Source organism: Crotalus tigris, unplaced genomic scaffold (assembly GCF_016545835.1).
Source record: "Crotalus tigris isolate CLP2741 ecotype Arizona unplaced genomic scaffold, ASM1654583v1 scf7180000019218.882973, whole genome shotgun sequence".
Lineage (NCBI taxonomy): Eukaryota > Metazoa > Chordata > Lepidosauria > Squamata > Viperidae > Crotalus > Crotalus tigris.
This window is the reverse complement of record NW_024097440.1, coordinates 497,537-519,140: the sequence shown is the minus strand read 5'-3', so window position 1 is coordinate 519,140 and position 21,604 is coordinate 497,537. Positions and strand designations below refer to the sequence as shown.

The 21,604-nt window shown below is 39.7% G+C and overlaps 1 protein-coding gene across 6 annotated transcripts in view; it reads right to left on the bottom strand.

The window, feature by feature from the left end:
* Positions 1–3,380: 3,380 nt before the first annotated feature.
* The window catches only part of LOC120316055 (SH3 domain-containing protein C23A1.17-like), a 70,567-nt gene continuing 52,343 nt past the window's right edge, over positions 3,381–21,604 (bottom strand). For 3 of the 6 annotated variants that reach the window (XM_039361211.1, XM_039361212.1, XM_039361213.1), the window contains 12 exons: positions 19,233–19,306; positions 16,199–16,267; positions 15,732–15,758; positions 14,653–14,742; positions 13,297–13,329; positions 12,828–12,863; positions 10,946–10,963; positions 7,989–8,042; positions 7,169–7,189; positions 5,128–5,248; positions 4,867–4,898; positions 3,381–3,779 (listed from right to left, as the gene is read on the bottom strand). In XM_039361211.1, the coding sequence (XP_039217145.1) occupies positions 5,141–5,248; positions 7,169–7,189; positions 7,989–8,042; positions 10,946–10,963; positions 12,828–12,863; positions 13,297–13,329; positions 14,653–14,742; positions 15,732–15,758; positions 16,199–16,267; positions 19,233–19,306 (530 nt within the window). In that variant the 3' untranslated portion in view covers positions 3,381–3,779; positions 4,867–4,898; positions 5,128–5,140. The remainder of the gene's footprint in view (positions 3,780–4,866; positions 4,899–5,127; positions 5,249–7,168; positions 7,190–7,988; positions 8,043–10,945; positions 10,964–12,827; positions 12,864–13,296; positions 13,330–14,652; positions 14,743–15,731; positions 15,759–16,198; positions 16,268–19,232; positions 19,307–21,604) is intronic. The other 3 variants (XM_039361214.1, XM_039361215.1, XM_039361216.1) reach the window with 3 other exon arrangements.

Below are 21,604 nucleotides of genomic sequence, written 5' to 3'. Positions count from 1 at the left end.
TATAGTAGGATGATATTTACAGCTGCCAAAAATCTCTGAAGTTCTCGGGCCCTAAAAATGTTTTGCTGATTAGATAGCAACTGACTGATTTTATAGTGGACATTAGCATCCTTCAGTTTCTCATCTTTTTTCGTTACCGATAGCAAGAAACTTTGCAGGATAACACTAATTTATCTTCTCATATAATTCTAGGATAATACAGGTAGTCAGTTTATGACCACAATTGAGTTCAAAACTTATGTTGCTAAGTTAAACATCTGTTGAATTGTGCCCCATTTTATGACTTTTCTTGCCACTGTTGTTAAGTGAGCCATTGCAATTATTAAGTTAGTAGCATGGTTGTTAAGTGAATCTGGCTTCCCCATTGACTTTGCTTGTCAGAAGATTACAAAAGCTGATCACATGATCCCAGGACACAGAAACTGTCATAAATATGAATCAATTGCCAAGTATCTGAATTTTGATCATGTGACCATGGGGATGCTGCAACAATGTGAAAAACAGTCGTAGGTCACCTATTTCAGTGTAAGTTTCAACAATCACTAAATGAACTGTTGTAAGTCAAGTACTACCTATACCAGTGATGGCGAACCTTTTAGAGACCAAGTGCCCAAAAACTGGGCCTGTCCCCACTCCACCCCCTGCCCTGCTCCTGCTTCACCTCCCCATCCCCCACCCCACCTGCCCGCAGGGCACTTATTGCCTCCAGGGCCCGCGACAGATCGCCCAGGCAGCCCAGCAGCGCTATGGCAGTCACGCCCTCTGCCCGCGCCCTAGAGCATCAACTGTGCACGATGGGGTGTGAGGGCAGAGTCTTGTCTACGCTGCCTGGCTGCCATTTCCTTGGCTACGCTGCTCTGGGTGGGTCATGCTCAGGGGACTCTCCTTCAGGGGGGCTGCTGGAGAGAAGGGGGTCGCGGGAGGAGGCGAGGCTGGGTTTGCCACCACTGACCTATACTGTAAGGCAAATAAAGTTGCAGTGATATGCATGCATATCAGAAAACAAACCCAATTCCACATTTTATTTCTGAGGCATAATCTCAATTGATTTAATATTCATTACTGTTGTTGGGGGATTATATAATCATAACTGCTTTCATTTTAACACATTGATCCTACTGTCAGTGAAAAAAAAAAGATGAACAAGAAAGATTAGGTAGAATTGAAGGAAATATTCTATTTAAATCCCAGCACAAGGGCACATAACATTTAACGTGAAGTACTCCTGTGGTTTGCTTAGAATTTTCCTCAATTTAAAAATTGCTCTTTGCACATCCACAGTGCGTTTTCTTCCTTTGAAAGACATTTTTTTATGTGATCGTTGCTGTGAAAAGTCCCCTGATATTCAAGAGCAAATTGCTTTAGTAATTGAAAGACAGCTTGGAAATCCTAATGGGAATACAGATAGCACTTAACTAACAACCACAATTGAGCTCAAAATTTCTGTTCCTAAGTGAGACAGATGTCCAGTGAATTTTGCCCCATTTTATGACCTTTCATGTCACAGTTGTTAAGTGAATCACTGCAGTTGTTAAGTTAATAACATGGTTGTTAAGTGAATCTGGCTTCCCCATTGACCTTGATTGTCAGAAGGTCGCAAAAGGTGATTGTGTGACCCCTTGGACACGGCAACCTTCATAAACGAGTCAGTTGCCAAATGTCAGAATTTTGATCATGTGACCATGGAGATGCTGCAATGGTCGTAGGTGTGAAAAATAGTCATAAGTCACATTTTTCAGTGCAGTTGTAACTTATTTATTTATTTATTTATTTATGAGACTTATATACCGCTTTAAGTGCAAGCACTCTCTAAGCGGTGTACACCAGTAAGCAATATGTGTGTATGTATGTATGTATGTATGTATGTATATATATATATATATATATATATATATATATATATATATATATATATATATATATGTGTGTGTAGGTCTTTGGTTGTTCGGGTTTTCTCCCGCGTAAAATTTTACGCGGGAGAAAACCCGAACAACCAAAGACCTATATAATATATATATATATATATATATATATATATATATATATATATATATACATTGCCCCCAACAATCTGGGTCCTCATTTTACCTACCCCAGAAGGATGGAAGGCTGAGTCAACCTTGAGCCGATGAGATTTGAACCGCTGACCTGCTGTACACAGTCAGTTAAAGTGGCCTGCAGTACTGCAGTTTTAACTGCTACGCCACCTCGGCTACTTCAAATGGTCACTGAATGAACTGTTGTAAGTCGAGGACTACCTGCACTGTTCTTTGAACTGCATTCATTCCTATTGAACTTGTTGGAAACGCTCAAAAATTCAGCTCCACTGAGTCCAATTTATGAGACATTGTACTATTGTTTATTCCTCTGGGCTATGAATGAATGACTTTTATGCCTTGGAAACATCCCAGAAATGTCACTAAGTGAAAGAGTCACAGCAAATCACCGACGCAGGAAAAACTAGGGTGCCATAAGCATTGTTAGCATAAAGTACAACTTAGCTTTTCTTGAGGAGTTTGTGTTTAAAGTTGCTGTTTCCATTCCTTATGGACACTGTTATTTTCACTGCAGTGCTGTTTTCCATAACATGAAATATGGCTTAATTCATTGCTCTGTGTTTTATCTTCATTTGGTGGTGCAATAGACAAAGGGAAGTTTTGAATCCCTGATTTCTAATGTACTGGACGATTATTCCATTATAAGGAGAATACTCTTTATATTCTGGGAATTGATACTTCAGAGGTCCAGATTGACAGGAAACATTTGACATTCTAAGAATAACTGGGTATTCTTTCAGATACTTGAGGAGATAATCCCTTTACAAAATGATTATCAACCAGACAACACATTGTGGAGCCTCAGTTTAACCATTCTTTTCTTGCTACCTTCCCTAACTTTCCTCTCCTAGAGGATGTTTCCTACTATCTACCGTTTATTTTTCCTTTTTTTTTCTGAGAAAGTAGGCCGTCTTAAGGAAAGCTTCAGGCTGCAGCTATCTTCAATTCTCTCACCCGCTAAAATTTAAGGATATGAGATCCAGATGCCATTTCTAGGAATAAAAATAACATGGAAACCAAAGCATTCCAGTTTCTCATTAAAAAAAAATATCTATAATGTAAACAGTCAGCTCAAGACATTGTAGGAGCCCATTGAACAGCTTAAATGTGTGTCTTTTGAGAATAAAAACATTTCTAAATTTGCGCTAGGTTACTGACTTGACATTATGTTGTGGTTAGGCTTTTGTGAACTGCTACGGATGATGCAATGAACAGGAGCAGTAAAAATGTGAAAACTAAAAGCTAGCACATTTCTTTTTGCTTCAAAAAGAATAAATGCTCTTAATTTCAGTTCTATAAACATAAATGTACTACACTGGTTTGTATTATTTACTTAGGCATTTTTTATTAGAGAGGTAATGCATTTGTGCAATAAACAGAACACAATATATTAGCTTGGAAGCTGTGAGACATTTTAATCAAATGAACTCAGATAGATTGGAAAATCAAAGCTTAGGGTTTCTTTTAAAAACTCCATAAGTGAGATGAAAGTATTCTGCATTTTACCAATCATTGCCTTATTAGATGGTTTTGCATATCATAAAGAACGTAACTTCACAATGGAAATGTACATTGTTATCAATGAAATGAAGACAATTTTTTAAAAACATTTAGAGTAAATATGACATTTAGAATGCACTAAAGCTGTGGTTGGCAACTGTAGCAGGAAATTAGAAATAGGTAAGTCTTCTTGGATGATCTCTCTCACGTTTTCATTGACACCTTTAGAAATCAAAACAGATTTTATAGTTGAGCACTTGAGTTTTACAGTGCAGCATCTAAGCAGCAAAGGTTTTGTTCACACGGTTCCAAATTACAAGTATAGTTTCCCTATGACACATGATATATATAATACAACAAACAATTCTGGAATGATTTTACTTGTAATCTAGCCTTCCATCAGCTGGTGCTTTTCAGATGGATTGAACTTCAAATTCCAGAATTAAGTGATGGATTATGAGAACTGAAGGCTCAGACATCTAGGTATAGCTTCACTGCAGTGATAGGCAATGGTGTGAAGGTGAAGAAGCAGGGTGGGTACATACCCGACCATTATATGGCTGGAGTACTACTCATTGTTTGAGCATGCACAAGATACCAGATTCAATTTCTGGCAAAATTTCTGCCAGCAAAATATGGAAACTCGGGCCATTCCTAAAGTATCTTCATATTGCACATTTTCTTGCAGTGGAGAACTGTATTGAAGCAGATTCTTGGGATCTAACGCTATATGCTTTGTTTGTCTTCACAAACAACAATCATTTTAGGCATGAATATTGCAAACTGGTTATTCACAAACAAGTCTCTGAAAATTCAAATCTCTGAAAAATCTAAGTATTCTCCTGGTGAAGGTAAAATACTATGATGATAGATGATAGATTAGATATAGATAGATAGAAATAGATAGATAGATAGATAGATAGATAGATAGATAGATAGATAGATAGATAGATAGATAGATAGAAATGGATGGACATGACAGATGGTAGATTGATAGATACATGATATAAATGATATAGATAGATGATAGATAGATAGATAGATAGATAGATAGATAGATAGATAGATAGATAGATAGATAGATAGATAGATAGATAGATAGATAGATAGATAGATAGAGGGTGGATGGATGGATGGACAGACAGACAAACAGACAGAGAAAGATAGACTGACAGACAGAGATAGAGATTTGGTCCTAAAAATGATACCTTCCCCAATTTTAAGTTCTCTGTCAAATCTTGTGGACATTAAACATTTAATAAAACAATCAAAGAATATAACTGAATACCAAAGAATATTTGATACGTACCAAGAGACTCCATATCTGCAAGAATTCTATTACTGTTGAAAAAAAATGTAATTTTTTATTTCTCACAATAAAGGTCAACATATAGATTAGCGTTCACTGTCTTTAGTAGATGATCTTTGTTTTAGGTTAAAAAAAAAAAAAGGTATCCTATCCTTATGCACCACAATCCTTACTCATAATCTTTTGTCCTTTCTGAAAACCTGCAACCACAGCTCCCTGTTTGAGATGGTGGGGAGGGGGAGAGGGCTGGGAAAGCTTCACCTGGATGCTATGGTCATAGCTGATGAGGTCCAGGAAGATCTTCCAAGCGGTTAGCTTTCCCCAAGCCGGGATACTCTGTGGGACAGTTAGGGTTTCTCATCCAAGCCATTTGGGAAGACACCTGGTTGGAGAAGGCCGGTTTGCATTTTGCATTTATGGAAAGATGCTATGGAAATGCTACCATGCAAGTGCTTGGGTTACATGCCTTAAATAGTCTACAGGTTTTAATCCTCTCCTGTCTGAGACTTTAGAAATTAAGCTGTGAGTGGTTGTATTATTACAATATTCTACAAGTGCAACAAGGACTAAAGAGATGCTTGCAAAATTGGGGCATTGCCCCCATTTTCATTTCCCAGTCCTCCCTTCTCCCCCAAGGAATGTTGAAGGAATTGGATTGCCTCTGCTTATCTCGGAGGGTTGGGAAGGCAAACCAAGCACCAATCATTGCTCCTAGATCAAGAGTGCGCATATCACCATTAAATCAGAACTAGTTCTAAAATTCTCTTGCTTCGCATTTTTTCTTTTGGAGGGGGATTGGAGGAATACATTGCTAGCTTTTAACCCCATCCTATAATAATAATAATAATAATAATAATAATAATAATAATGATGATGATGATGATGATGATGATGGAAGGGACCTTGGAGGTCATCTAGTCCAACCCCCTGTTCAGGCAGGAAACCCTATACCATTTCAGACAAATGGCTGTCCAGTTTCTTAAAAACTTCCAGTATTGGAGCATTCACCGCTTCTGAAGGCAGGTTGTTCCACTGGTTAATTGTTCTAACTGTCAGGAAGTTTCTCCTTACTTCTAGGTTGCTTCTCTCTTTGGTTAGTTTCCATCTGTTGCTTCTTGTCCTGCCTTCAGGCCCCTTGGAGAATAGCTTGACTCCCTGTTCTTTGTGGCAGCCCCTGAGATATTGGAACACTGCTATCATGTCCCCCCTCGTCCTTCTCTTTGTTAAACTAGACGTACCCAATTCCAGCAACCGATCCTTATATGTTTTAGCCTCCAGTCCCCTAATCATCTTTGTTGCTCTTCTCTGTACTCTTTCTAGAGTCTCAACATCTTTTTTTACATTGTGATGACCAAAACTGGATGCAGTATTTCAAGTGTGGCCTTACCAAGGCATTGTAAAGTGGTATTAATACTTCACGTGATCTTGATTCTATCCCTCTGTTAATGCAGCCTAGCACTGTGTTGGCTTTTTTGGCAGCTGCAGCACACTGCTGGCTCATATTTAAATGATTGTCCACTACGGACAACCATTTGTCTGAAATGGTATAGGGTTTCCTGCTCGAGCAGAGGGGTTGGACTAGAAGACTTCCAAGGTCCCTTCCAAGTCTATTCCTATTCTATGTGTCTGGCCAGAAAAGTCTCAGCTGTTGGTACAAAGGCAAAATTGCTGGCCTTCAAGACATCACTTTTCCTGCATAGAAATTGGGAAATGGTGGGAAATGCTTGTGCTAGCATGATATTGTCATTCAGCTACCAGAACTATTTATTCATTCAGGGACTGTTCAAAGTTACAACGGCACTGAAAAAGTGACTTACGACTGGTCCTTGCACTTAAGACCGTCACAACATCCTCACGGTCATGTGATTAAAATTTGGGTGCTTGGCAACTAGCATGTGTTTATGATGGTTGAGATATCCTGGGGGCCTGTGATTGCCCTTTGAAACCTTCCTAGTCGGCTTCCAACAATGGGCAAAGCTGGATCCACTTAACAACCGTGTGATTCACTTAACAATTGCAGCGATGTGGCTTAACAGCAATGGCAAAAAAATATGGGCAGAACTTAACAATCACCTTGCTTAATAGTTGATCCCAATTGTGGGCGTAAGTGGAGGACTACCTGTACCATAAGATAAAGCTGTATGTGAAAGTATTGGAGAACACTTGCTTCAGTAAGAGGAGTAGGAGTTTGGATGGAATGGTTACATGGTCATCCCTTGGGAATCTGCACTGTTTCTAGCACTGTTTAAGCTGGATAAGGACAAGGACGTGAGTTTTATGTAAAATAACATAAACTACTTACCCCTAGGATAGGTGGAAAGCCCTAGGAAAAGAGTACATGTTAGATTATTGCAGCAAGTATTTTTTAGTAAACTAATTAATGTGGTTGACCTGCATTCCATTCCCATTCTGACAAAAACGCTCTACTGGGAGTGCCTGTTCTCGACAAATTATGTACCTTGCATTTCACATGCTTCCCCCCCCCTTACGAAAGTCATCCTCCCTTTTAATTAAGTACTTTCCTCATCATACCATTGTCTCCTCCTCTAGCTGTTTTATACATACAGTATATTAGTAGTAAGGAAAGAATTAGAGTACCAGACCTTGTTTTGAACCATCTGGAGGTCCTGAGGACACCAAAAATAACTTCCAACCTGCTCTCACAAAACTGTAGGTATGTTTAGGAAAGCAAGAAATGATTTCAAGGCAATGGTGGGATTCAGCCAGTTCGCACCAGCTCGGCAGAACTGGTAATTTTTTGTTGCCCAGGCCCAGAGTGGACTTCCAGAAGTGGCATCCACACAGAGAACCGGTTGTTCACATATTTGAATCCCACCACTGTCTCAAGGTCACTATAAAATGCCATGTGGTCTGGAAAAGATTGCCATTAATTTGAAATGAGGCTCTGTAATGTTGGACTAAATATCTCTTTGGGCGGCTGTAGGACTTAAAACTTATGCACAAAAATTTGCATTTCAGAAGTTGTCTCGTTTTTTTTAACCCATCTTCCCTTTTCCACACCTTTGCTGGATATCTTTCATTCCTAACTAAAAAGTCCATCCTACTCATTGGACTGATGGATAATATGACATTGTATGAATAGAATCTTGGATCTTAGTAACCTGAGTATGCGGCAATGCAGATCTTACCGCCATTCCAGGAAATCCAGGGTAAAACTAAAAGAGATAGAAGGTCAAAGGAAAATAAGAAACACAAAATCAGTATAGTATTTTGAATTCCCATCACAGGGTTTAATTAATAATCTGAAGCCCCTTTCATGTGTAAAGGCTGTGCCCCTACCTCAGTGGCTCTGAGCCATTGATGTCTCGGTCTTTGGCAGTGGTGGCGAACCTATGGCACGCATGCCAGAGGTGGCACTCAGAGCCCTCTCTGTGGGCACACATGCTATTGCCCCAGCCTCGCCTCCCCTGCAGCCCTCTCTTCACCAGTAGCCCCCCTGGAGGAGAATCGCCCTCAAGCATGGCCCACGCGAAGCAGCACAGCTAAGGACATGGCAGCCAGGCAGCGTAGACAAGATTTCGCTCTCACGCCCCATCGTGCACAGTTGATGTTGTGGGGCGCGGGCAGAGGGCGTGGCTGCCATGCCGCTGCTGGGTTGCCTGGCGATCTGCAACGGGCCCTGGAGGTGGTGAGTGACCCTGCGGGCAGGCGGGGAGGGGGAGGGGGTGGGGGCAGAGCAGGGGCAGGGCAAGGAGTAGAATGGGGGTGGGGCCAGTTTTTGGGCACTTGGTGTCTAAAAGGTTCCCCATCACTGGTCTATAGCAATTATATTGAGAGCTAGAATTTTCCAAAACAGGAGTGCTGCTTATATTCACCATACAGGTAATCCTCGACATATGACCACCATTGAGCTCAAAATGCCTGTTGCTAAGTGAGATATTTGTTAAGTGAGTTTTGCCCCATTTTACGATCTTTCTTGTCACACTGGTTAAGTGAATTACTGCAACTGTTAAGTTAGTAACATGGTTGTTAAATGAATCTGGCTTCCCCATTGACTCCACTTGTTGGAAGATTACAGAAGGTGATCACATAATATATGAACGGGACACTGTAACCATCATGAGTGAGTGGCAAGCATCCGAATTTTGATGGTGTAACCATGGGGATGTTGTAACCGTCGTAAATGTGAAAAAAGATCACTTCTTTCAGTGCTGTTGTAACTTAGAACGGTCCCTAAATGTTTTAAGTCGAGGATTACCTGTAAATTGTTGCCTAGCCTCAAGTCGGAGGAACTCCAAGCAAGATTGTCTGTTAAGTCTTGGGAAAGGTGGTGTAAAGAGGTGTCACATTAAAAGGGCAGAGAGTGTCTAGACAGAAGGACAATCAACAAAACTGGCTTCATTCTCCTCTTGTGCACACTTAGCACCAGCCACACTCAAAATGTCTTGGCAGCAAAGCTTCAACAAAGCCCAAACTAGGGGACCGTGATATAGCCCAGCCCATCTCACTATGTTGTAGAAAGAAGATACCCCCCCCATCCTGTCACCCATGAAAGCTGCTTAGGGTTGTCAGGGAAATCAAGATAGAAATGTAATACAACAACAGCACAAACTAGTCACTGCTTTGAATGGCAATGCAAGGGTCCTGTAATATATAAGAGAGTTTCAGACAAGCTTAGCTGGTACAGCAAATGCCCCTGGATCTATCCTATACAACTGGATCTCTAGCACAGAAGAATCTCTGAGGACACTTTGGCACATGGGCCAGGAGATACTCTTCTCCCCCCCCCCCCATGCACAGCTGGTCTTTAGCTGCTTAAGCCATCTAGTTTTTTATATATCTGTATCTGTGTCTATGTCTATATCTATATCTACTGTATATCTATATTTATATATCTATATATCTATATCTATATATCTATATCTATATATCTATATCTATCTACATCTACATCTATATCTATATCCAGGGCTTTTTTTCTATAGAACGCCCAGAACGGAGTTCCGGCACCTTTTTTGGATGGAACCTTGTAGGGTAGGCAAGGCGAGTTGTATGATGTGTGTGAGTTCTGGCACCTTTTTTTTTTTTTTTAGAAAAAAAGCACTGTCTTTATCTATATACCTATCTAATCTATACCTATATCTACATCTATATCTATATACCTATCTAATCTATACCTATATCTACATCTATATCTATATCTATATATCTATCTAATCTATACCTATATCTACATCTATATCTATATATATCTATCTAATCTATATCTACATCTATTTATGCGCGATACGGAGTAATACAATCAATAGGCCGATGACGCCCTCAAGGAGCCGGGCGCAGAGGCAGGAGGCTATATGAGCTGCCTTCCCGATCTGCTATTCTAACTCTGATGACGCCAGCAGTTTTTGGCCGGATGAAAGCTTAGTGACTCTTCTTAACCACAGACTTGTTTATATTAAACAGGCTAGTTTATTATATCCTGGTGTTCGTTTTTTCTTTTATTTGTTAGCATAATGCCCAGGATTCGCATTTTTAGTATTTTAAAAGACATCTATATATCTATATATATATCTAATCCAGTGGTTCTCAACCTTTCTAATGCCGCGACCCATAATACAGTCCCCCATGTTGTGGTGACCCCCAACCACTTATACATCACCGGGTGCCAGGGGCGTGGCCAAAGAAAAGGGGGAAAAAATGGCGGACAGCCTTGTTTGGCGACCCCCGTGAAATGGTCTTTCGACCCCAAATGGGGTTCCAACCCACAGGTTGAGAACCACTGATCTAATCTGTATCTACATCTACAGATACACAGTAGTGTTTTGGCAATTAGATGTCACACTGTTCTTAAAAAGACAAGGTGCTCTGGGACTTTAGAACTCCTAGGCCAGGGATAGGCAACCTTGGCTCTTTTATTACTCATGGACTTCAACTCCCAGAATTCCTGAGCCACCATGGCTCAGATGGAAACCTCTCCCTTTCCCCTCAGCATGGCTGGCTCAGGAATTCTGGGAGTTGAAGTCCACGAGTCATAAAAGAGCCAAGGTTGCCTACGCCTGTCCTAGGCCTTCAGAACTTCACGATTGAAAGATGACTGAATGAAGAGCATTGGTCTTACCTGAGCAGGTGCTGGAACCTAGTGAAAAGCAAGGAAAGAGGGGGGAAATTCCAAATCACATGAAGTAGGACCAGGCATAAGCATTCACATTCAGAATAACAGAGTTGGAAGGGAGGTCTTCTAGTCCAACCCCCTGCTCAAGCTGGGGACCGTATACCATTTTAGACAAATGTAATCCTTTCACCCTATACAGTACAAGTTCAGGCAAATATAACCACTTCACCTCCCACGTGTAGTAACTGAGCTGCCACATGGATTTTGTGGGGCTCAATAATCTTTCAGAAACTTGGCATGTCACCTAATCTAATGGAAGAAATACGTTTCAATTTATTCTGAGGCACCTCTTCAGATTTAAATTCTAACTATGTTATTCAGCTTATTAAAATTAATGGGTGCTGTTAGTTGAGTTAAAGCTAGGACTCAGCATCTGTTATCAGTGCCAAGTTTCAGGTTGGGAAAATGTAAATAACAAGGAAACAACCTCTTCATTTATGCAAGTATACAATCAGTTCCCTTATTAATGACCATGGCCTCATTATTTTTGTACTGCACTTAGCCCTGGTAATTTGCTTTAGCTAAGCTGAATCTTATCCTCTGCTCTGCGTGCCTTTTTGGAAAGTCTGAGATGACATAGATGGGCGGTAGATAATCAGCTTTTGAAACCAGTAATTACAACTGCTATTTATTTGTTTGTTTGTTTGTATTTATATGGACACTCAACTCACTCTCAGTGACTCCGGGCAACTTACAAGGCTAAAATAAGATTGTTGGAGGCAATATGCTGACATTGTAACCCGCTCAGAGAGTGCGGTAAAGCACAATGGGGCGATATACACAATAAACCTACATGCTATTGCTATAAAAACAATAAAAAGTAATACACACATCCCCACCCCTCTGGCGATAACAATCAAATGAGCCATTTGATGGGCTCCATCCCACTCTGGGTTTCCCAGCCCTGTTGGCAAAAACAGGTTTTCAGAGCCTTGAGCAACAGTGTCAAAGTGGGGCCAATCTTATCTCTGTGGGGATGATGTTCCAAGGAGGGAGCCACCACGGAGAATGCCCTTCTTCTTGGTCCTGCTAGATGGATCTCCTTAGGAGAGGGGACCCGTAGCATTCCCTGCCTTCCCGCTCTGGTGGGTTGGTTAGTTGTGACCGGGAAAAGACAGTCCTTCAAATAACCTGATCCGAGGCTATGTAGGGCTTTGAAGGTGACAACCAGCACCTTGAATTGGACCCGGAAGCAAATCTCTATAGAGATAGAGAAGGCTCTGTATGAGTTTAGACATATACAACAACTAGAAGAATTAAATCTTTCCCTCTATGGTCATGAGTTATGTGGAATTTTTTTCCTTTGTATTTAATATTCTGATAAACTAATAGAATTTTTTTGATATAAGTTATGTGGAAATTACTCCAGTAGAAATTCAACCCAAAGTGGGAAAATTTAACTATGTTCTGCCCATCTAGTTTTGGTGAATTATTTTCTCTATTCAGGGAGCCTGGGAACTTCCATTGTACAATGTGGAAGGGGTTTACGACCACTGATTTTCCAGCTTGGCATCCTCTTGAATTGTTGAAATTGCAGTGTTCCAACCTTGGTAGCTTTAAGACCTGTGGACGTCAGCTCCCAGAATTCCCCTGCCAGCATGGCTGGTTGGGGATTTCTGGAAGTTGAAGTCCATAGGTCTTAATGTTACCAAGGTTGGAGACTCAAGTCTACAGAATACTCAAACTTTTTAAGGAGAAGACCTAACAGTACTACAAACCTATTCAGGTTCTTGTAGCAGACTGTTGTAAATTTGCAGAAATGCTTAACTTTTCTACATGCCAGCCTAGATAGAAATAATGCAAAATGAATAATGATAAATTGTCTTACTAGGTATTGAGCTATCGGCATCCCTGCAGCATTTATCTAAAGAAAACAGATACATATCAGTCAGTTCGGTATGCTTCCTACTGCTGCGCCCCTCTGATTTAAGCCATGCTGCCATTTTGTTCTGAATGCTACATTTTTTGGATACATGAATTGTGCCCTGCAGGGTAGGCAAAGAACTAGGAAATGGCATTGACTTTCTAGATCAGTGTTTCTCAAAGGAATTGCTGGCTGTGGAATTCTGGGAATTGAAGTCCACATGCCTTAAAATTGTCAAGGTTGAGAAACACTGTTCTAGATCCTTTGAGGAGCAATTCCATAAAATGTAATAATAACTTGTATGTTTAATCAGTCAATTGTTGAAAGTCATGTGATTTGGATGGCACAATTTTGAAGCTGGTGAAAGATTCTCATCTGAACCTTTGTCCCTCTTCCTCCTCCACCCCCCCCCCATGATTGAATTATCACATACCGCAGTTGGGTCAAGTGGTATTGGTACAGGAACCTGGAAGATCAAATGAATATAGAAATCAGTCATATAAAACACAAGACCAGTGATGGGATTCAGCCAGTTCGCACTAGTTCAGCAGAACTGGTAGCTAATTTCTTGTTTCCCAGGCCCAGAACGGACTTCCAGAAGCGGTATCCAGAGAACTGGTTGTTCATATATTTGAATCCCACCACTGCACAAGAGCATAAAATAGGACTTACAGGCAGTCCTCGACTTACCACAGTTCATTTAGTGACTGTTACAAGGATGCTGAAAAAGTGAGTTATGTCCATTTTTCACATTTATGACCGTTGCAGCATCCCCATGGTCACATGATTTACATGCTTGAAAATTGACTCACAATTTTGATGGTTGTCCCGGAGTCCTGTGATTCCCTTTTGCAACCTTCTGACAAGCAAGGTCAATGGGGAAACCAGATCCACTGAACAACCATGTTATTAATTTAAGAACTGCCGTGAGTCACTTAACAAATGTGGCGAGAAAAGTCGTAAAATGGGGCAAAACTCACTTAACAAATTTCTCACTTAGCAACAGAAATTCGGGGCTCAATTGTAGTCATAAGTCGAGGACTACCTGCATTCTTCTTCATACCCAATAACATTCATTGGCCTATTTTCTTGGCAATCGATCCTGTCTCTGTCCACCAGAGTAATGGCAGTTGAATACACATTGTCAATTAAGTTGCTTACAAATTGCCAAAACACTCCTTAGCAAAATGCTGAGCAATTTTTCTCTGTCTCTGTCTCTCTCCTCCATCCTTCACAGTACAGATGGAATCTGACTTAGAAAAGTTATCGTGAACTTGCTCAGTGTGAGTTACTTATATTACAGTGCCATCTAGCGATAGCAATGGTGTACAAATCTTAGCACACTGATGGAGTGGACCTCAGATCCCAAGTGGGCCATAAATCAGTGGACATCTGCTTTTCTGTAATTAGACCTTCTGAATGATCTGTCCCTGGACAGAAACATTTTCTTATAAATATTGTCAAAGCATCTGGATTGGCAGCTCTTTAGCTGAAAAGGTTTTGACCAGGTCTACAAAAGAAGCAGGTTCTCAAATGCGATGGGGAAGGCTAAAATAGAAAATATTGTCAGGCTCTATTTGCATCATGTCTGGAGAATCTCGTCCTTGATCTGCCAAGATCATCACAGAACAACATCCTGCTGTCACTAGTAGCCTTTGTCATCTATAATGTGTGAAGCATGTTTGAATATGGAAGTCGATTCTTCTGCTTTGTTAAGTACAACTTATGTCATTGGAATGGAAAGGTACCATCAGTGTAGTCTTTACAGATAAAATCGTGATGATCTTACCGGTATTGGTATAGGAGGTATGTTTGGTACTGGAGGTACTGGAGGTATATCTGCTTGCTGTTGTCGAGGGACTATGAAGCGAGTCATGCGCTGTGGAAATATAACAGCACCATTTTCATTCTTCTCAGTGAGTTAGGATTCTACAGGATTCTAGAGCAGTCTTCTTAACCTTGGCAACTTGAAGATGTGTGGACTTCAACTCCCAGAATTCCCTAGCCAGCAAAGCCGGCTGGGCAATTCTGGGAATTGAGGTCCACACATATTCAAGTTGCCAAGATTGAGGAACATTATTCTAGGGGATTATGTACCAGTTATTTTGGTTGCCTTTACATTTCTGGGCTCGTTCTAAACTGGTTTTGACTTTTTAATCTCTGTACAGTTTACTTGAATGGTCACCTCATGTCTGTGAATTCATCTGGGTCCTGCCATCATTTCTGAAGGCCTATTTCAGATTAATGAGTAGGAGTGATCTTTTGGCAGTAGCTCTGCATCATGGCGCTTTTATGACTTGTGGACTTCAACTCCCAGAATTGGCTGGCTCAGGAATTCTGGGAGTTGAAGTCCACAAGTCATAAAGAGGCCATAGTTCCCCACCTCTGCTCTACATCTTTGCCAATTCTTCCCCTGAAATCTAAGACTGGTCCCTGAGATAATTTCATTGTTCATTGTTGGTGCTTTTTATAATAAACAAACAAACACACACACAAATACATAAAGAAATGAATAAACACATACATACATACATACATACACACACACACACACAACACATACATCTGTTTGAAGGAGAAAAATCTGTCAGCCTGTACTAATGTGGCTGTTCTAACAGGAAGCATAAAAATACATTTATGCTATCCTAAAAACTCCCTTCAGAATCTGAATATAAGCTACAAGATCTCAGCTGCAAATTAGATGGCCACTAGATGGTGTTTAAAGTTTTCTCTCTGCTGCCTTCTGGTGATTATCCAGATTTGTGTTTCCCTATTTCATAACCCCAACTGAGGAGTCATTACAGGGTACGTGTTCATCTAACACCAAGGCATTAGCTGTAAGGAAATTATAGTAAAGAAACAATTTACCATTTCACTGGATCCACTTGCTGACCTCTGTGAAAACAGTAAAATAGAGTTAGAACTTAGCTTTTGGGAAACAGTCCTTTATTATCAGATTGTGAGCAAATATCTTTTATTATTCAAGAATTTCCCCCTATCAAGTTTCCCAGTTTTCTTCATTTCTTTTTCCTTTTTGCAGCCCATAATCCAATTAGAGGTGGACAATACACAACATGGGTGTCCAATCTTTTTGGCTTCCCTGGGCTGCATTGAATGAAAAGGAATTGCTTTGGGCCACATATAAAATAAGTAATAGATAACAAACTTCACTTTTTAATATATTTTTTATATTTTCTTGTGGGGCCACATTACTAGCTGTCCAGGGTTCACAGGCCAGGGATTGAATATGCCTAATGTAAAAAAAAAGGGAGTATTGTGAAACTTATTCTCACACACATTTGTGACAAAATAGGAATTGGTCAAATGAGATTTACCTCAACACGTCTTCTGACACCATGATGTTCTGTTTCTGGTTTCTTTGTGACTCTTGATGGGTGTCTTTCCTTCATGGATTAAAAAAAATGTAAGTAGAGAACCAAAATGATGGAAAATGGAATGAGCTCCCTCCCCTATTTTCAAGAATATAGATTAGATCCATTCTATTTTTACAAAAGAAAAAATACATTTATCACCACCACTGCCGATTGGTATGCTATTTGTAAGATGAAGAAAAGGATTGGTTTTTTAATTCCTTTTTCATTTTCATTTTTGGACCGATGCTTCATTCAATATACAAAGGGATTCATAAATCTTGTGAGGTTGATCTCCATTTGTGGAGGATAATTAGATCATTCAATCACAATGTATAAACTCAATCACTCATATTTGGAGGGGAAATTCATGCAATGTTGTTCCCTATTCAGGATCTGCCTCTGTCTTTCCAGTGATTCTCCAAAACTTTCCTTCAGTAAGGAAAGCCATTAAAGGCCCACAACTGCAGCTTAGTATCATTCATCAAGTGTAACCATCAATGTCCACGAAGGCAAGAGCACCATATGATATCATTATGCTCTTGTCATCATTGTGGTCTGTACAAGGAAGCATGGACTAGTCATTGATGTACCACACTCTTTCTAGTTTTTTCCATGGTTTCTGATTGCAACTTCACAGACTTTTCAGGCTCTAAGAAATACTGATTTTTTTTTTGTTTTTGCAGACATGTCACGTTCTGTACAATGGATGTAACATAAATGTGGAAGTGAGGAAGGATAAGATGCAATCTTTACATCCAACACTTTCTTTCCTCTCCTTATTTTTGTGCAGCAACCATTTCTGTTTTCCCATTGAGATCAATTGGATAGAGATCCCACCAAAATGTAATCCTAAACCTTTTCATGAGAGACAAATGGGGAATGAGGTATTTGAATATTTATCTCTGCAAAGGCAATTCAGTCCTATTATTGAGTAATGGGGGAAAGTGTTTCAAGGAGAAGCTCACTAAATTAACTATGACCTGTAGTCTAACCATCCAAACTAAGTTCTCAGAGTAACTCAACATGCCTTGTCTAACCTAGTTGCCCATCCCCCACACCTGCTCCTTCATCACAAGAGTAGCCTTTATGTTCAGCACAGACACTCATAGTTAACAGAATAACAGAGTTGGAAGGGACCTTGGAGGTTTTCTAGCCCAACCCCTTGGCTCAAGCAGGAGACCCTACACCAGTGATGGCGAACCTTTTAGAGACCGAGTGCCCAAAAATCATCCCCGCCCCCACCTTGCGCCCCCTGCCCCACTCCACCCCCTGCTCTGCCCACCCTCAGTCCCACCCACCGACTCCACAGTCCGCTGATCGCCCAGGTGGCCCGGCAGTGCCATAGCAGCTACATCCTCTGCCCGCGCCCTGCAGCATCAACTGTGTGTGATGGGGTGCGAGGGCGGAGTCTTGTCCCCGCTGCTGGGCTGTCATGTGCTCAGCTGCGCTGCTCCATGCGGGCTGTGCTCAGGGGCGACTCTCCTCCGAGGGGGCTGCTGATGAGGAGGGGGCTGCAGGGGAAAGCAGGGCTGAGGCAATGGCGCACGTGCCCACAGAGAGGACTCTCAGTGCCGCCTCTGGCATGCATGCCATAAGTTCGCCACCACTGCCCTATACCATTCCAGACAAATGGCTGTCCAATTTCTTCTTAAAAAACTCCTAATCCAGAACTTCTGAAGGCAAGATCTTCCACTGATTAATTGTTCTCATTGTTAGGAAATTTCTCCTTAATTCTAGATCGGTTCTCTCCTTCATTAGTTTCCATCCATTGCTTCTTTTCCTGCCTTTGGGTGCTTTGGAAATTAGGTTAACCTAATTCTTTGGTTTTCAAGGCTCTGGATTTACCCCAGGTTAACACCCTGAACTTAGTGGGATTCTGGCTTTTGTGTTCTTGCCATCTATGTTATGCTTGTCAATTGTATGGGGAATATAATCCTTCTACCTAGCCTTCTGTTTTATAGGATTCCACCCATTCATATAGATGCTGTTTAAAAACAACAATGACTAGATTAGGGCGTTTGTATGTTTTGTATTTTGAACACCATCCAAGCAAGAATACAGAGCACCTATTGCATACAGGTATCAGGGAGAACGTATCAATGTTGGTTTACTTTCACATGTATAGTAGATAAATTGTACACCTGAAGGTGTTCATAGTTCTTTCTCACCTAAAGTAATATGTAGTGTTGTGGAAGGGCACCATGTGTCAAGCAGCCTAAATGGCTGTGATTATATTCTGTTGCACTTTCCACTGAGTAAAAAAAAGTGACTATGATTGTTTATCATACAGAGACAATTACAATATCAAGTTGTTCTTGTTCAACCTTCCTTATAACCTGGGTTCTACCAGGTATTTTGGGAATATAATTCCCACCAACAGAACCAACAGAAAACTTGCCATTGTAGTGTCAATACAGGTAGTCCTCAGCTTACAACCATTTATTTAGTGACCGTTCAAAGTGACAGCGGTACTGAAAAAAGTGACATGACTGTTTTTTTACACTTTCAACCTTTGCAGCATCCCGATGGTCATGTGATCCAACTTTGGACAGTTGGCAACTGGTTCTTATTTATGACTGTTACAGTGTCCTGGGGTCTACAAAGTCAATGGGGAAGCCAGATTCATTTAACAACTGTGTTGCTAACTTAGCAACTGCAGTGATTCACTTAACAACTGTGGCAAGGAAGGTCGTAAAAATGGGGCAAAACTCACTTAACAACTATCTACTTTAGCAACAGAAAGTTGGGGCTCAATTGTGGTCATAAGTCAAGGGTTACCTTATTTTGGGAAGGCACCATGCTGAATAAGTCTTATCTAAAGAAACAATGCTTATCATAAGAACTTAAATGGGGAAATCCCAAAGTTATAAGTTAGACTGAGAACAACCTAAAAGAGAGTGACAAACTACTTCAACTTAAAGCTACCTAAATTATTTTTGGAATCACCAGGAGCTCAGATCAGCTTAAGGTAGACTTCGTTTCAATTCTTACTTACCCGGACAGGCACTGTGATGGCCACATTCAGAAGGCAGGCAACAAGAATCAATAATTTCATGTTGGTAGGGAAACCTGGTATAACAAAGAAATAATTCAAGTTACTCTTTATCTTTGGTTGTTCCCAAGGTTTGCCAGTCCTTTTCTTCATTGGAACTAATTTATTAATTGGTTTTCCTTTGAATATCCTCTGAATCAGTTCTTACTAGTAGTTCTTAGTAGTAGAAATACTATTTCTATCTGGTTTTTTTTACATTCTATAAAATACGAAACAATAAAAGTGATTGCTGTAAAACTCAGCTTTAGATATAGTTAATAGTAGAAATATTACTATTTTTTAACGTCCTATGAAATACCAAATAGTCATAGGAGAATCCTCTGCTACCTTCAACAATACAGCAGATTCAACTCCACTTTTGAAAGAAATAATCAGGAATACTAAGAAGAAGGTTACAAAAGCATAAGCCTTTTCTTGCAGCATTAGAACATTAAAATTTATGAGATGTTGGTGTCATATCATAAAACCTTGCAAGATTTGAAACCAAAGTGCCAACATCTCATAATAGCTCAAGATGTTAGTATTCTTGCCAAGTTTTAGTCATTTTAATACTTTTAAAAAATGCTGTTGGATGTAGCTATCCACTAGCTGAAAAGTTTTTCAATCCCTCATACAAATCACAGGTAGGCTACTGGGTCTGATACATTATTAGCCTCTTTTTGGGATTGGTTGAAATTCAGCATAAACAAGAGAATGGCTCAGGAAACTCCAAAAAGTTTGAATAGAGTGACCAAATGCTATAGACTTTTAATTTTAGCAACCAAATCTCTGGTTAAAAGAATCCAAAATTTCATCTGCAACTGAGGTCACCATATCGCAAACAATCATTAAATATAACTAAATAAAATGTAATTGTAGAGAGGGTACATATTAAAATATATCCAATTGCTTTGGATGCTTATTCTAAATTATTCTAGAACCCTTGTCTTACCTTTGCTTTGTATCAACACTAGCAGAAGAACCAAGAAATCAGCTTGATCTAGGAAGCTTTTCTCAGTAACTGGTATTTATATGCTGTCCTGATGATCTGGCTTTATTTATTAAAAATATAATCATAGGTTTCATGAATCAGAACTTGGAAAACAGCTGTCGGGTTAAGAATTGGGGTTTTGTGACTTACCTACAGAAATCCCTGGAGGAATGTTTCATCTCAACACAAAACTTGTTGTGAAAAGAATTTAATTGATTATGTCTTTTTCAATATGGCTAGAAATATCCAGGGTATAATCTTCAGACTTTTTTTTTTTTTTATATAGAGCCTTTTAAGGATTCAAGTTATTTTAGAAGGGCTGGACTATGGTGCTTTGCCAAAAGAAATCAAGAAAAGGAATTGTACCCAGACTGTAATTGTACCCAGATAATAAGCAGACTGCACTGATAACTGGACCTTATTTCAACACTGGAATAGGATGGTGTTCTCCATTTTATCATTTGCTCTCATTGATTTAATGGAGTAGTTGGGAGGAAGGAATGGCTCCTTAACAATGTACGCTTCTACTCTGAACTGATTTTATCTACCATAAAGTTGGTATTTATTGGGTCCTACTAGAGTTGTAAACAACAGAACAACAGAGTTGGAAAGGAATTTGGAGGTTCTTGAGCAGGAGATCCTGTACCATTTCAGTCAAATGGTTCAGACAACCTCCTGCTTGAGGTGGGAAATTGATAAGGCAAGAGGATTTTTTTTAAAAAATATTTATTTAATTTATTTATCAAATGTATAGGCTGGCCATTCTGCTATCAAGTGACACTTGTTGGCTTACAAAGTCATAAAAAATATAAAACAATTAGAATGTTAGAAATATTAAAAACATCAAGCATGGCTCAGTGGATATACCTAGCTCTTTATATATATATATATATATATATATATATATATATATATATATATATATATATATATATATATATATCTTGACCTTGACCCCTTGGGTCGTTGGTCATTTCTAAACTGATATCTGCTCAGTTCAACCTGGACATTCAGGTACAATGGTAAAAGCAATATAAAAAAAATGCTATTGATTTTCATAACAAGGATTCTCTTTCATTCTTGCCCAGCATTATATTTTGAAATCTGTACTTATTTAATCTCTTCCATTTGTAAGTGCTGTTTTGTCAAGAACTGACTAAAAAAACCTCTTAATATGATATAATGGCCTTAATTTAATTTGCAAATTAAATGTTATAATAGCCTTGGTTTAATTTTCATCTTTTCTTTCTGCTATGGTGAGGACCAAGAGAAAAAAGTAACTTTTCACTAATTATGAATAACGTGCCATTTGAGCCTGTCATTTTAATTGTGATTAAAGATTGCT